This window comes from Oncorhynchus nerka, linkage group LG17, assembly GCF_034236695.1.
Source record: "Oncorhynchus nerka isolate Pitt River linkage group LG17, Oner_Uvic_2.0, whole genome shotgun sequence".
NCBI classification, from domain to species: Eukaryota; Metazoa; Chordata; class Actinopteri; order Salmoniformes; family Salmonidae; genus Oncorhynchus; species Oncorhynchus nerka.
This window is the reverse complement of record NC_088412.1, coordinates 2,984,929-3,000,090: the sequence shown is the minus strand read 5'-3', so window position 1 is coordinate 3,000,090 and position 15,162 is coordinate 2,984,929. Positions and strand designations below refer to the sequence as shown.

At 40.9% G+C, this 15,162-nt stretch overlaps 1 protein-coding gene across 2 annotated transcripts in view; it reads right to left on the bottom strand.

Moving 5' to 3' along the window:
* LOC115126492 (receptor for retinol uptake stra6-like) overlaps positions 1-15,162 on the bottom strand; it is a 203,889-nt gene that overhangs the window by 114,983 nt on the left and 73,744 nt on the right. For both annotated transcript variants that reach the window (XM_065002842.1, XM_065002843.1), the window contains 4 exons: positions 14,623-14,748; positions 8,906-8,976; positions 3,397-3,473; positions 3,225-3,286 (listed from right to left, as the gene is read on the bottom strand). In XM_065002842.1, the coding sequence (XP_064858914.1) occupies positions 3,225-3,286; positions 3,397-3,473; positions 8,906-8,976; positions 14,623-14,748 (336 nt within the window). The remainder of the gene's footprint in view (positions 1-3,224; positions 3,287-3,396; positions 3,474-8,905; positions 8,977-14,622; positions 14,749-15,162) is intronic.

The following is a 15,162-nucleotide window of genomic DNA, read 5'->3' as shown; positions in this document are numbered from 1 at the left end:
AGTACCTACCATAATAATCTGATAGACTACTAGATTAGTACCTACCATAATAATCTGATAGACTACTAGATTAGTACCTACCATAATAATCTGATAGACTACTAGATTAGTACCTGTACAGTACCTACCATAATAATCTGATAGTCTACTAGATTAGTACCTACCATAATAATCTGATAGACTACTAGATTAGTACTATCTGATAGACTATATTAGTACCTATCATAATAATCTGATAGACTACTAGATTAGTACCTGTACAGTACCAATCATAATAATCTGATAGACTACTAGATTAGTACCTGTACAGTACCTATCATAATAATCTGATAGACTACTAGATTAGTACCTACCATAATAATCTGATAGACTACTAGATTAGTACCTGTACAGTACCTACCATAATAATCTGATAGACTACTAGATTAGTACCTATCATAATAATCTGATAGACTACTAGATTAGTACCTACCATAATAATCTGATAGACTACTAGATTAGTACCTGTACAGTACCTACCATAATAATCTGATAGACTACTAGATTAGTACCTGTACAGTACCTACCATAATAATCTGATAGACTACTAGATTAGTACCTATCATAATAATCTGATAGACTACTAGATTAGTACCTGTACAGTACCTACCATAATAATCTGATAGACTACTAGATTAGTACCTGTACAGTACCTACCATAATAATCTGATAGACTACTAGATTAGTACCTATCATAATAATCTGATAGACTACTAGATTAGTACCTACCATAATAATCTGATAGACTACTAGATTAGTACCTACCATAATAATCTGATAGACTACTAGATTAGTACCTATCATAATAATCTGATAGACTACTAGATTAGTACCTGTACAGTACCTACCATAATAATCTGATAGACTACTAGATTAGTACCTGTACAGTACCTATCATAATAATCTGATAGACTACTAGATTAGTACCTATCATAATAATCTGATAGACTACTAGATTAGTACCTATCATAATAATCTGATAGACTACTAGATTAGTACCTATCATAATCATCTGATAGACTACTAGATTAGGTTAGACTAATAAAATACTACTAAATTGATTCAGTTTAAAATAATAAAATCCTAACAAAATGATGTAAATTAGTAATAAAATGATGTAGGTTAGACTAGTAAAATGATGTAGGTTAGACTAGTAAAATGATGTAGGTTAGACTAGTAAAATGATGTAGGTTAGTAATACAATGATGTAGGTTGGAATAATAAAATGATGTAGATTAGATTTATAATATGATGTAGGTTAGGCTAATATATGATGTAGGTTAGGGTAATAAATTATATAGGTTCGACTAATAGAATTATGTAGGTTAGAGTTATAACATTATGTAGATTAGACTAACGATATTATATAGGTTAGAGTTCTAAAATGATGTAGGTTAGACTAATACAATGACGTAGGTTAGACTAATACAATGATGTAGGTTAGACTAATACAATGATGTAGATTAGAGTTATAATATGATGTAGGTTAGACTAATACAATGATGTAGGTTAAAGTTATATATTGATGTAGGTTAGACTAATACAATGATGTAGGTTAGAGTTATATATTGATGTAGGTTAGACTAATACAATGATGTAGGTTAGAGTTATATATTGATGTAGGTTAGACTAATATAATGATGTAGGTTAGAGTTATATATTGATGTAGTTTAGACTAATACAATGATGTAGGTTAGTTTAATACAATGATGTAGGTTAGACTAATACAATGATGTAGGTTAGACTAATACAATGATGTAGGTTAGACTAATACAATGATGTAGGTTAGACTAATACAATGATGTAGGTTAGACTAATACAATGATGTAGGTTAGACTAATACAATGATGTAGGTTAGTTTTATACAATGATGTAGGTTAGACTAATACAATGATGTAGGTTAGACTAATACAATGATGTAGGTTAGACTAATACAATGATGTAGGTTAGACTAATACAATGATGTAGGTTAGACTAATACAATGATGTAGGTTAGACTAATACAATGATGTAGGTTAGTTTTATAAAATTATGTAGGTTAGACTAATACAATGATGTAGGTTAGACTAATACAATGATGTAGGTTAGACTAATACAATGATGTAGGTTAGTTTTATAAAATGATGTAGGTTAGACTAATACAATGACGTAGGTTAGACTAATACAATGACGTAGGCTAGACTAATACAATGATGTAGTTTAGACTAATACAATGACGTTGGTTAGACTAATACAATGACGTAGGCTAGACTAATACAATGATGTAGGCTAGACTAATACAATGACGTAGCTTAGACTAATACAATGATGTAGGTTAGACTAATACAATGATGTAGGTTAGTTTTATACAATGATGTAGGTTAGACTAATACAATGATGTAGGTTAGACTAATACAATGATGTAGGTTAGTTTTATAAAATGATGTAGGTTAGACTAATACAATGACGTAGGTTAGACTAATACAATGGCGTAGGCTAGACTAATACAATGACGTAGGCTAGACTAATACAATGATGTAGGCTAGACTAATACAATGATGTAGGTTAGACTAATACAATGATGTAGGCTAGACTAATACAATGATGTAGGTTAGACTAATACAATGATGTAGGTCAGACTAATACAATGATGTAGGTCAGACTAATACAATGATGTAGGTTAGACTAATACAATGATGTAGGTTAGACTAATACAATGATGTAGGTTAGACTAATACAATGATGTAGGTTAGACTAATACAATGATGTAGGTTAGTTTTATAAAATGATGTAGGTTAGACTAATACAATGATGTAGGTTAGACTAATACAATGATGTAGGTTAGACTAATACAATGATGTAGGTTAGTTTTATAAAATGATGTAGGTTAGACTAATACAATGACGTAGGTTAGACTAATACAATGACGTAGGCTAGACTAATACAATGATGTAGGTTAGTTTTATAAAATGATGTAGGTTAGACTAATACAATGATGTAGTTTAGACTAATACAATGACGTTGGTTAGACTAATACAATGACGTAGGCTAGACTAATACAATGATGTAGGCTAGACTAATACAATGACGTAGGTTAGACTAATACAATGATGTAGGTTAGTTTAATACAATGATGTAGGTTAGACTAATACAATGATGTAGGTTAGACTAATACAATGACGTAGGTTAGGGTAACACATTAGTACCTGGTAAAGAGCGGTAAATGACACTACTCCAGATATCGCCAGCTTCAGGGGAAACCGGAAAACTGTTGGTGAAAAGAAAGGAAAAACATTTGCAGGATTTAGACAGTAAATGTAGGCTGCTAATACATTATATACAGATGTAGTTATAGTATATATATATATATATAGTTACCTTCCTCTGGTATGTAGATGTAGGACTTCACAGCATCAGTTATCCTCTCCATCAGTGTGGGCTTCTCTGTGCTTGTACTGAGGGAAGAGACAGACAGGTTACTTACACTGAGCGTACAAAAGATTCATTAAGAACACCTTCCTGATATTGAGTTGAACTACCTCAATTAGTACTGGACATGGACTGTACAAGGTGTCGAAAGCGTTCCACAGGGATGCTGGCCCATGTTGACTCTAATGCTTCCCACAGTTGTGTCAAGTTGGCTGGATGTCCTTTGGATGGTGGACCATTCCTGATACACACAGGAAACTGTTGAGTGTGAAAAACCCAGCAGCTTTGCAGATCTTGACCCAAACTGGTGCACCTGGCACCTACTACCATACTCCATTTAAAGGCACTTTAATATTTTGTCTTGGCCAATCATCCTTTGAAAATTATAAATACACAATCCATGTCTCAATTGTCTCAAGGCTTAAAAATCCTTCTTTAACCCGTTTCCTCCCCTTCATCTACATGTCTCCTCCCCTTCATCTACATGTCTCCTCCCCTTCATCTACATGTCTCCTCCCCTTCATCTACATGTCTCCTCCCCTTCATCTACATGTCTCCTCCCCTTCATCTACACTGATTGAAGTGGATTTATTAACAGATGACATCCAATAAGGGATCATAGCTTTCACCTGGATTCACCTGGTCAGTCAGTCTGGAAAGAGCAGGTGTTCCCAATGCAGGGTTTCCCTCTGTCCCCGTGACCCCAAAGGGGTGAACGTTTGGGTTTTGGACCACTGATTAAAATAACTAATCATCAAGCTTTGATCATTTGTATCAGCTGTGTAATGTATGGGATAAAAACAAAATGTGCACCTCTTGGGGTCCAGAGCACCGAGTTTGGGAAATGCTGTCTTAATGTTTTGTATACTCAGTGTATATGAGTCTTTGGTTGCGTTCACGCAGGCACAGCTGATTTGATTGGACAAGGACCAATTTGTGAAAAAAATATTCAAATTGGGAAAGACAGGTCAGAGTTCGAAAGCCACAGGCAGAACAGCAGAAACTGGATCAGCAGCACGACCAGGTGGACTGGGGACGGGGACAGCCAGGAGTCATCAGGTCAGGTGGTTTGCAATACTAGTGTTTAATATGATTTTTGAATGACAACCTCATCTCTGTACACCACACAATTATCTGTAAGGTCCAGTGGTGTAAAATACTGAAGTAAAAATACTTTTAAGTCGTTTTTTGGGGTATCTGTACTTTAATATTTATATTCTTTAACAATTTTTACTCCACTACATTCCTAAAGAACATAATGTAATTTTTACTCCACTACATTCCTAAAGAACATAATGTAATTTTTACTCCACTACATTCCTAAAGAACATAATGTAATTTTTACTCCACTACATTCCTAAAGAACATAATTTTTACTCCACTACATTCCTAAAGAACATAATTTTTACTCCACTACATTCCTAAAGAACATAATTTTTACTCCACTACATTCCTAAAGAACATAATGTAATTTTTACTCCACTACATTCCTAAAGAACATAATGTAATTTTTACTCCACTACATTCCTAAAGAACATAATGTAATTTTTACTCCACTACATTCCTAAAGAACATAATGTAATTTTTACTCCACTACATTCTAAAAGAACATAATGTAATTTTTACTCCACTACACTAAAGAACATTCCTAAAGAACATAATGTACTCCACATTCCTAAACATTTAAAAGAACATAATGTAATTTTTACCACTACATTCCTAAAGAACATAATTTTTACTCCACTACATTCCTAAAGAACATAATGTAATTTTTACTCCACTACATTCCTAAAGAACATAATGTAATTTTTACTCCACTACATTCCTAAAGAACATAATGTACTTTTTACTCCACTACATTCCTAAAGAACATAATGTAATTTTTACTCCACTACATTCCTAAAGAACATAATGTACTTTTTACTCCACTACATTCCTAAAGAACATAATGTACTTTTTACTCCACTACATTCCTAAAGAACATAATGTAATTTTTACTCCACTACATTCCTAAAGAACATAATGTAATTTTTACTCCACTACATTCCTAAAGAACATAATGTAATTTTTACTCCATACATTTTCCTTGACACCCAAAAGTACTCCTTACATTGTGAATGCTTAAACAGGACAGAAACATGGTCCAATTCACACACTTCTCAAGAGAACATCCCTGGTCATCTATTGCCTCTGATCTGGCGGATTCACTAAACAGAGAACATCTCTGGTCATCCCTACTGACTCTGGGTAAAAAATGGGTAAAAAAAAAAAAAAAGATGACATTGAATATCCCTTTGAGCATGGTGAAGTTAATAATTTACACTATGGATGGTGTATCAATACACCCAGTCACTACAGAGATACAGGCGTCCTTTCTAACTCAGTTGCCAGAGAGGAGGGAAACTGCTCAGGGATTTCATCATGACTTTAAAACAGTTCCAGTTTAATGGCTGAGGTAGGAGAAAATTGATGGATCAAATACATTGTAGTTACTCCACAATACAAACCTAAATGACAGAGTTTAATGGTTTAATTTAATCTCCACATAAAGGAAAAGTCCCACTTTGAATGTTGTTGATCCACTTACCTAATTGACAGACTGAAAAGAAGGAAGCCTGTACAGAATAAAAAATATTGCAAAACATGCATCCTGTTTACGATAACGCACTAAAGTAAAACTGCAAAACATGCCTCCTGTTTGCAACAAGGCATTAATAAAGTAATACTGCAAAAAATGTGTCAAGAAATTCACTTTATGTCCTGAATACAAAGTGTTATGTTTGGGGCAAATCCAATAAAAGACATTACTCAGTACAACTCTCCTTTTTTTCAAGCATAGTGGTGGCTGCATCATGTGGTGGGTATGATTGTAATCTTTAAGGACTGTGGAGTTTTTCAGGATAAAAAAGAAACAGAATTGAGCTAAGCACAGGCAAAATCCTAGATGAAAACCTGGTTCAGTCGGCTTACCAACAGACATTTGGATATGAATAAACCTTTGGACAATACCCTTAAACACAAGGCCAAATTACCCAGAAAGACTCACAGCTGTAATCACTGCCAAAGGTTCATCTACAAAGTTTTGACCCAGGGATGTGAATACTTATGAAAATGTGACATTTCTGTATTTAATTTCCAATTAATGTGCAAAAAATCCAAATCAAAAGATGTTTCACTTTGTCATTATGGGGTATTGAGTGTATATTGTTGAAAATAAAAATATTAAATCCATTTTGAATTCAGGGTGTAACAAAAAAATTATGTAGAATAAGTCAAGGGGTGTGAATACTTTCTGAAAGCTCTGTACCGATTGTGTTTTTAAATGCTTTTCAGATCAAAGACAATAATGTAACATGCTCTGTGTATGGATTATATCATGACCCATGTCCATACAGGACATATATTGTTCATATGTAACTGCCACATAATCTTCCTACTGTATGATCATATCTCCCTGTGTGGTCACTTCCTGGTAAAGCCCAATAGGTTTCCAGCCAATAGGAAATATGGTATCTCCTATGAGTCACAATGAGGCCAACAGAAAAACTATTCAACAACCTTTACACTCCTCCTTTCCCCTTTCCTTTCCTCTCCCCCTCCTGCTCTCTTATCCTCATATCCTCCTCTCCTCCTCCTGTCCTCCTATCCTCATCTCCTCCTGTCCTCTTATCCTCATCTCCTTCTGTCCTCTTTCCCCCTCTCATTGTATCCTCCTCTCCTCCTGTCTTCCTGTCCTCCTCTCCTCCTCTCCTCCTCTCCTCCTGTCCTCTTATCCTCATCTCCTCCTCTCCTTCTGTCCTCTTTTCCTCCTCTCCTTCTCCTGTCCTCTTTTCCTCCTCTCCTTCTGTCCTCTTTTCCACCTCTCCTTCTCCTGTCCTCTTTTCCTCCTCTCCTTCTCCTGTCCTCTTTTCCTCCTCTCCTTGTCCTGTCCTCTTTTCCTCCTCTCCTTCTCCTGTCCTCTTTTCCTCCTCTCCTTCTCCTGTCCTCTTTTCCTCCTCTCCTTGTCCTGTCCTCTTTTCCTCCTCTCCTTCTCCTGTCCTCTTATCCTCCTCTCCTTCTCCTGTCCTCTTTTCCTCCTCTCCTTCTCCTGTCCTCTTTCCCTCCTCTCCTTCTCCTGTCCTCTTTCCCTCTTCTCCTTCTCCTTCTCCTGTCCTCTTTTCCTCCTCTCCTTGTCCTGTCCTCTTTTCCTCCTCTCCTTCTCCTGTCCTCTTTTCCTCCTCTCCTTCTCCTGTCCTCTCCTTTCCTCCTCTCTCCTTCTCCTGTCCTCTTTTCCTCCTCTCCTTCTCCTGTCCTCTTATCCTCCTCTCCTTCTCCTGTCCTCTTTTCCTCCTCTCCTTCTCCTGTCCTCTTTTCCTCCTCTCCTTGTCCTGTCCTCTTTTCCTCCTCTCCTTGTCCTGTCCTCTTATCCTCCTCTCCTTCTCCTGTCCTCTTTTCCTCCTCTCCTTCTCCTGTCCTCTTTTCCTCCTCTCCTTCTCCTGTCCTCTTTTCCTCCTCTCCTTCTCCTGTCCTCTTTCCTCCTCTCCTCTCCTGTCCTCTTTTCCTCCTCTCTTCTCCTGTCCTCTTTTCCTCCTCTCCTTCTCCTGTCCTCTTTTCCTCCTCTCCTTCTCCTGTCCTCTTTTCCTCCTCTCCTTCTCCTGTCCTCTTTTCCTCCTCTCCTTCTCCTGTCCTCTTTTCCTCCTCTCCTTCTCCTGTCCTCTTTCCCTCCTCTCCTTCTCCTGTCCTCTTTCCCTCCTCTCCTTCTCCTTCTCCTGTCCTCTTTTCCTCCTCTCCTTCTCCTGTCCTCTTTTCCTTTTCTCATTGCATGTTTTGCAATATTTTTTATTCTGTACAGGCTTCCTTCTTTTCAGTCTGTCAATTAGGTAAGTGGATCAACAACATTCAAAGTGGGACTTTTCCTTTATGTGGAGATGTTTCAGTGAGAATGTTTTGAGAATGTTCCATGGAATGACCCTGGAAATAACTCTCTATTCCTAAATGCTCCAAGGAATGACTCTGGAAAGAATTCTCTATTCTAGAATGCTCCATGGAATGACTCTGGAAAGAACTCTCTATTCTAGAACATGCATGTGCATGGTGTCTGGCCAAGATGGGTTACTATAATGGATATTCATGTTATGTGCATGGTGTCTGGCTATTCTGAGCTACATTGGAAAAAGGACTATCTGATATTAAAAGCAAATCAGCTCGAATAATGTTCCTCTTTCTAAACTGGGATGGAGGGTGAAACCCCTGCTTGTTCCAACAAGTAATTTGCATGCTATTTATGAAGGTGATTTTCCTGCCAGTTACTGAAGGCATTCCTAATCCTAACCCTGTCTGTTGGCAGCAGTGGCTAGCTTCCTGGCCAGGAACACTCTGCTTCAAGAGATGTCATAGCTCATTGCATATCAGAAGGATGTTTGAGACAGGGGTGGATTTGCCAAAACAGTCCATGTGGGAATAAAGCAATGATTCTGACCTGGTTTTGGAAGGCTTCTTCTTCTTTAGTATATTCTTGACGTAGTCATTGTAGTAGCTGCTGCTCAGGTCCTGGAGTAATAAAACACAGGAAGTGAGGAAAATGGGACAGTTTGAAACATGTCTGTAAATCTTATCAGGGTTGGAGTCAATTCTACGACCGCAAGGCCAGTCTGAATATGTTTGGCCAATCAGCTGTCACGACCGGAAGGCCAGTCTGAATGTGTTTGGCCAATCAGCTGTCACGACCGGAAAGACAGTCTGAGATGATCACCATAATGAACAGCAGCATTGTTGCTACCTCTGTGGGAACAACAACTACATAACACAACAACCTGTCCTTCATAACCTGATCAGTGGCATAACCTAAACCAATTACCTCAGAGCAGATTACTACGATCAGGACTGTGTTCCAAAGGACACCCTGTTCTCCATGGGGGAATCTACAGATTACTACGATCAGGACTGTGTTCCAAAGGGGACTCTGTTCTCCATAAGGGGGAATCTATAGATTACTACGATCAGGACTGTGTTCCAAAGGGCACCCTGTTCTCCACATGGGGGAATCTACAGATTACTACGATCAGGACTGTGTTCCAAAGGACACCCTGTTCTCCATAAGGGGGAATCTACAGATTACTACGATCAGGACTGTGTTCCAAAGGGCACTCTGTTCTCCACAGGGGGAATCTATAGATTACTACGATCAGGACTGTGTTCCAAAGGACACCCTGTTCTCCATAAGGGGGAATCTACAGATTACTACGATCAGGACTGTGTTCCAAAGGACACCCTGTTCTCCATAAGGGGGAATCTACAGATTACTACGATCAGGACTGTGTTCCAAAGGGCACCCTGTTCTCCACATGGGGGAATCTACAGATTACTACGATCAGGACTGTGTTCCAAAGGGCACCCTGTTCTCCATAAGGGGGAATCTACAGATTACTACGATCAGGACTGTGTTCCAAAGGGCACCCTGTTCTCCACATGGGGGAATCTACAGATTACTACGATCAGGACTGTGTTCCAAAGGGCACCCTGTTCTCCATATGGGGGAATCTACAGATTACTACGATCAGGACTGTGTTCCAAAGGACACCCTGTTCTCCATAAGGGGGAATCTACAGATTACTACGATCAGGACTGTGTTCCAAAGGGCACCCTGTTCTCCATAAGGGGGAATCTACAGATTACTACGATCAGGACTGTGTTCCAAAGGGCACCCTGTTCTCCACATGGGGGAATCTACAGATTACTACGATCAGGACTGTGTTCCAAAGGGCACCCTGTTCTCCATAAGGGGGAATCTACAGATTACTACGATCAGGACTGTGTTCCAAAGGGCACCCTGTTCTCCACATGGGGGAATCTACAGATTACTACGATCAGGACTGTGTTCCAAAGGGCACCCTGTTCTCCATATGGGGGAATCTACAGATTACTACGATCAGGACTGTGTTCCAAAGGACACCCTGTTCTCCATAAGGGGGAATCTACAGATTACTACGATCAGGACTGTGTTCCAAAGGACACCCTGTTCTCCATAAGGGGGAATCTACAGATTACTACGATCAGGACTGTGTTCCAAAGGACACCCTGTTCTCCATATGGGGGAATCTACAGATTACTACGATCAGGACTGTGTTCCAAAGGACACCCTGTTCTCCATATGGGGGAATCTACAGATTACTACGATCAGGACTGTGTTCCAAAGGGCACCCTGTTCTCCATAAGGGGGAATCTACAGATTACTACGATCAGGACTGTGTTCCAAAGGGCACCCTGTTCTCCACATGGGGGAATCTACAGATTACTACGATCAGGACTGTGTTCCAAAGGGCACCCTGTTCTCCATAAGGGGGAATCTACAGATTACTACGATCAGGACTGTGTTCCAAAGGGCACCCTGTTCTCCACATGGGGGAATCTACAGATTACTACGATCAGGACTGTGTTCCAAAGGGCACCCTGTTCTCCATATGGGGGAATCTACAGATTACTACGATCAGGACTGTGTTCCAAAGGACACCCTGTTCTCCACATGGGGGAATCTACAGATTACTACGATCAGGACTGTGTTCCAAAGGGCACCCTGTTCTCCATAAGGGGGAATCTACAGATTACTACGATCAGGACTGTGTTCCAAAGGGCACCCTGTTCTCCACATGGGGGAATCTACAGATTACTACGATCAGGACTGTGTTCCAAAGGGCACCCTGTTCTCCATATGGGGGAATCTACAGATTACTACGATCAGGACTGTGTTCCAAAGGACACCCTGTTCTCCATAAGGGGGAATCTACAGATTACTACGATCAGGACTGTGTTCCAAAGGACACCCTGTTCTCCATAAGGGGGAATCTACAGATTACTACGATCAGGACTGTGTTCCAAAGGACACCCTGTTCTCCATATGGGGAAATCTACAGATTACTACGATCAGGACTGTGTTCCAAAGGACACCCTGTTCTCCATATGGGGGAATCTACAGATTACTACGATCAGGACTGTGTTCCAAAGGGCACCCTGTTCTCCATAAGGGGGAATCTACAGATTACTACGATCAGGACTGTGTTCCAAAGGACACCCTGTTCTCCATATGGGGGAATCTATAGATTACTACGATCAGGACTGTGTTCCAAAGGGCACCCTGTTCTCCACATGGGGGAATCTACAGATTACTACGATCAGGACTGTGTTCCAAAGGGCACCCTGTTCTCCACATGGGGGAATCTACAGATTACTACGATCAGGACTGTGTTCCAAAGGGCACCCTGTTCTCCATAAGGGGGAATCTACAGATTACTACGATCAGGACTGTGTTCCAAAGGGCACCCTGTTCTCCACATGGGGGAATCTACAGATTACTACGATCAGGACTGTGTTCCAAAGGACACCCTGTTCTCCACATGGGGGAATCTACAGATTACTACGATCAGGACTGTGTTCCAAAGGACACCCTGTTCTCCATAAGGGGGAATCTACAGATTACTACGATCAGGACTGTGTTCCAAAGGACACCCTGTTCTCCATATGGGGAAATCTACAGATTACTACGATCAGGACTGTGTTCCAAAGGACACCCTGTTCTCCACATGGGGAATCTACAGATTACTACGATCAGGACTGTGTTCCAAAGGGCACCCTGTTCTCCATAAGGGGAATCTACAGATTACTACGATCAGGACTGTGTTCCAAAGGACACCCTGTTCTCCATATGGGGAATCTACAGATTACTACGATCAGGACTGTGTTCCAAAGGGCACCCTGTTCTCCACATGGGGGAATCTACAGATTACTACGATCAGGACTGTGTTCCAAAGGGCACCCTGTTCTCCATAAGGGGGAATCTACAGATTACTACGATCAGGACTGTGTTCCAAAGGACACCCTGTTCTCCATATGGGGGAATCTACAGATTACTACGATCAGGACTGTGTTCCAAAGGGCACCCTGTTCTCCACATGGGGGAATCTACAGATTACTACGATCAGGACTGTGTTCCAAAGGACACCCTGTTCTCCACATGGGGGAATCTACAGATTACTACGATCAGGACTGTGTTCCAAAGGACACCCTGTTCTCCACATGGGGGAATCTACAGATTACTACGATCAGGACTGTGTTCCAAAGGACACCCTGTTCTCCACATGGGGGAATCTATAGATTACTACGATCAGGACTGTGTTCCAAAGGGCACCCTGTTCTCCATATGGGGGAATCTACAGATTACTACGATCAGGACTGTGTTCCAAAGGGCACCCTGTTCTCCACATGGGGGAATCTACAGATTACTACGATCAGGACTGTGTTCCAAAGGACACCCTGTTCTCCATAAGGGGGAATCTACAGATTACTACGATCAGGACTGTGTTCCAAAGGGCACCCTGTTCTCCACATGGGGGAATCTACAGATTACTACGATCAGGACTGTGTTCCAAAGGGCATACCCAATCCTCTGGTCTACCTGTGTGGATACCTATAATCCTCTGGTCTACCTGTGTGGATACCTAATCCTCTGGTCTACCTGTGTGGATACCTAATCCTCTGGTCTACCTGTGTGGATACCTAATCCTCTGGTCTACCTGTGTGGATACCTAATCCTCTGGTCTACCTGTGTGGATACCCAATCCTCTGGTCTACCTGTGTGGATACCTAATCCTCTGGTCTACCTGTGTGGATACCTAATCATCTGGTCTACCTGTGTGGATACCCAATCCTCTGGTCTACCTGTGTGGATACCCAATCCTCTGGTCTACCTGTGTGGATACCTAATCCTCTGGTCTACCTGTGTGGATACCTAATCCTCTGGTCTACCTGTGTGGATACCCAATCATCTGGTCTACCTGTGTGGATACCCAATCCTCTGGTCTACCTGTGTGGATACCTAATCCTCTGGTCTACCTGTGATACCTAATCCTCTGGTCTACCTAATCCTCTGGTCTACCTGTGTGGATACCCAATCATCTGGTCTACCTGTGTGGATACCTAATCCTCTGGTCTACCTGTGTGGATACCTAATCCTCTGGTCTACCTGTGTGGATACCTAATCCTCTGGTCTACCTGTGTGGATACCTAATCCTCTGGTCTACCTGTGTGGATACCTAATCCTCTGGTCTACCTGTGTGGATACCTATAATCCTCTGGTCTACCTGTGTGGATACCTAATCCTCTGGTCTACCTGTGTGGATACCTAATCCTCTGGTCTACCTGTGTGGATACCTAATCCTCTGGTCTACCTGTGTGGATACCTAATCCTCTGGTCTACCTGTGTGGATACCTAATCCTCTGGTCTACCTGTGTGGATACCTAATCCTCTGGTCTACCTGTGTGGATACCTAATCCTCTGGTCTACCTGTGTGGATACCCAATCATCTGGTCTACCTGTGTGGATACCCAATCCTCTGGTCTACCTGTGTGGATACCTAATCCTCTGGTCTACCTGTGTGGATACCTAATCCTCTGGTCTACCTGTGTGGATACCAATAATCTGGTCTACCTGGATACCCAATCCTCTGGTGTGGATACCTAATCCTCTGGTCTACCTGTGTGGATACCTAATCCTCTGGTCTACCTGTGTGGATACCCAATCATCTGGTCTACCTGTGTGGATACCTAATCCTCTGGTCTACCTGTGTGGATACCTAGCCTCTGGTCTACCTGTGTGGATACCTAATCCTCTGGTCTACCTGTGTGGATACCTAGCCTCTGGTCTACCTGTGTGGATACCTAATCCTCTGGTCTACCTGTGTGGATACCCAATCCTCTGGTCTACCTGTGTGGATACCTAATCCTCTGGTCTACCTGTGTAGATACCTATAATCCTCTGGTCTACCTGTGTGGATACCTAATCCTCTGGTCTACCTGTGTGGATACCTAATCCTCCCCTCTCTGCCTGACTGTAATAACACAGTATGCTGCTTGATTCAGTAGCAACCTGCTCTGCTCATGCTGCTTTCTGTTTTCCACAGTGGTCCCCCCTCGTGCTGCTAACTAAGCAGAGTTTCTCCTCCTCAAGAGGTTTTAATATCACTAATGCCTATGATGAAGGGATAGGAAGGTGGTACGGAGGAATCAGACCATATAGGCAACATGTTGAGTGAACAGGGCAGAATCAGGGCAGAATCACAGTAACTACTCACATTGATGAACACCCCCCCCCCCACACACACACACACTCACACACATACACAGGCCTGTTTTCAGCACACTCACCTCGCCAGCAGTAGTTTTCTCTGACCCCTTCAGGCCATTGAACAACAGCAGAGGATACTGGAAACTGAGGAAGGCCAGGCAACAGACCTGGGGCAGACTGGCCAACAGGGAGTAGTACTTATAGATCTGTTACACAGACAGAAATATGATTTATAGATCTGTTACACAGACAGAAATATGACATAGATCTGTTACACAGACAGAAATATGACTTATAGATCTGTTACACAGACGGAAATATGACTTATAGATCTGCAATACAGACAGAAATATGACTTATAGATCTGTTACACAGACAGAAATATGACTTATAGATCTGTAACACAGACAGAAATATGACTTATAGATCTACAATACAGACAGAAATATGATTTATAGATCTGTAACACAGACAGAAATATGACTTATAGATCTGTAAAAAAGACGGAAGAATGACTTATAGATCTGCAATACAGAAAGAAATATGACTTATAGATCTGTAACAGAGACAGAAATATGACTTATAGATCTGTAACAGAGACAGAAATATGACTTATAGAT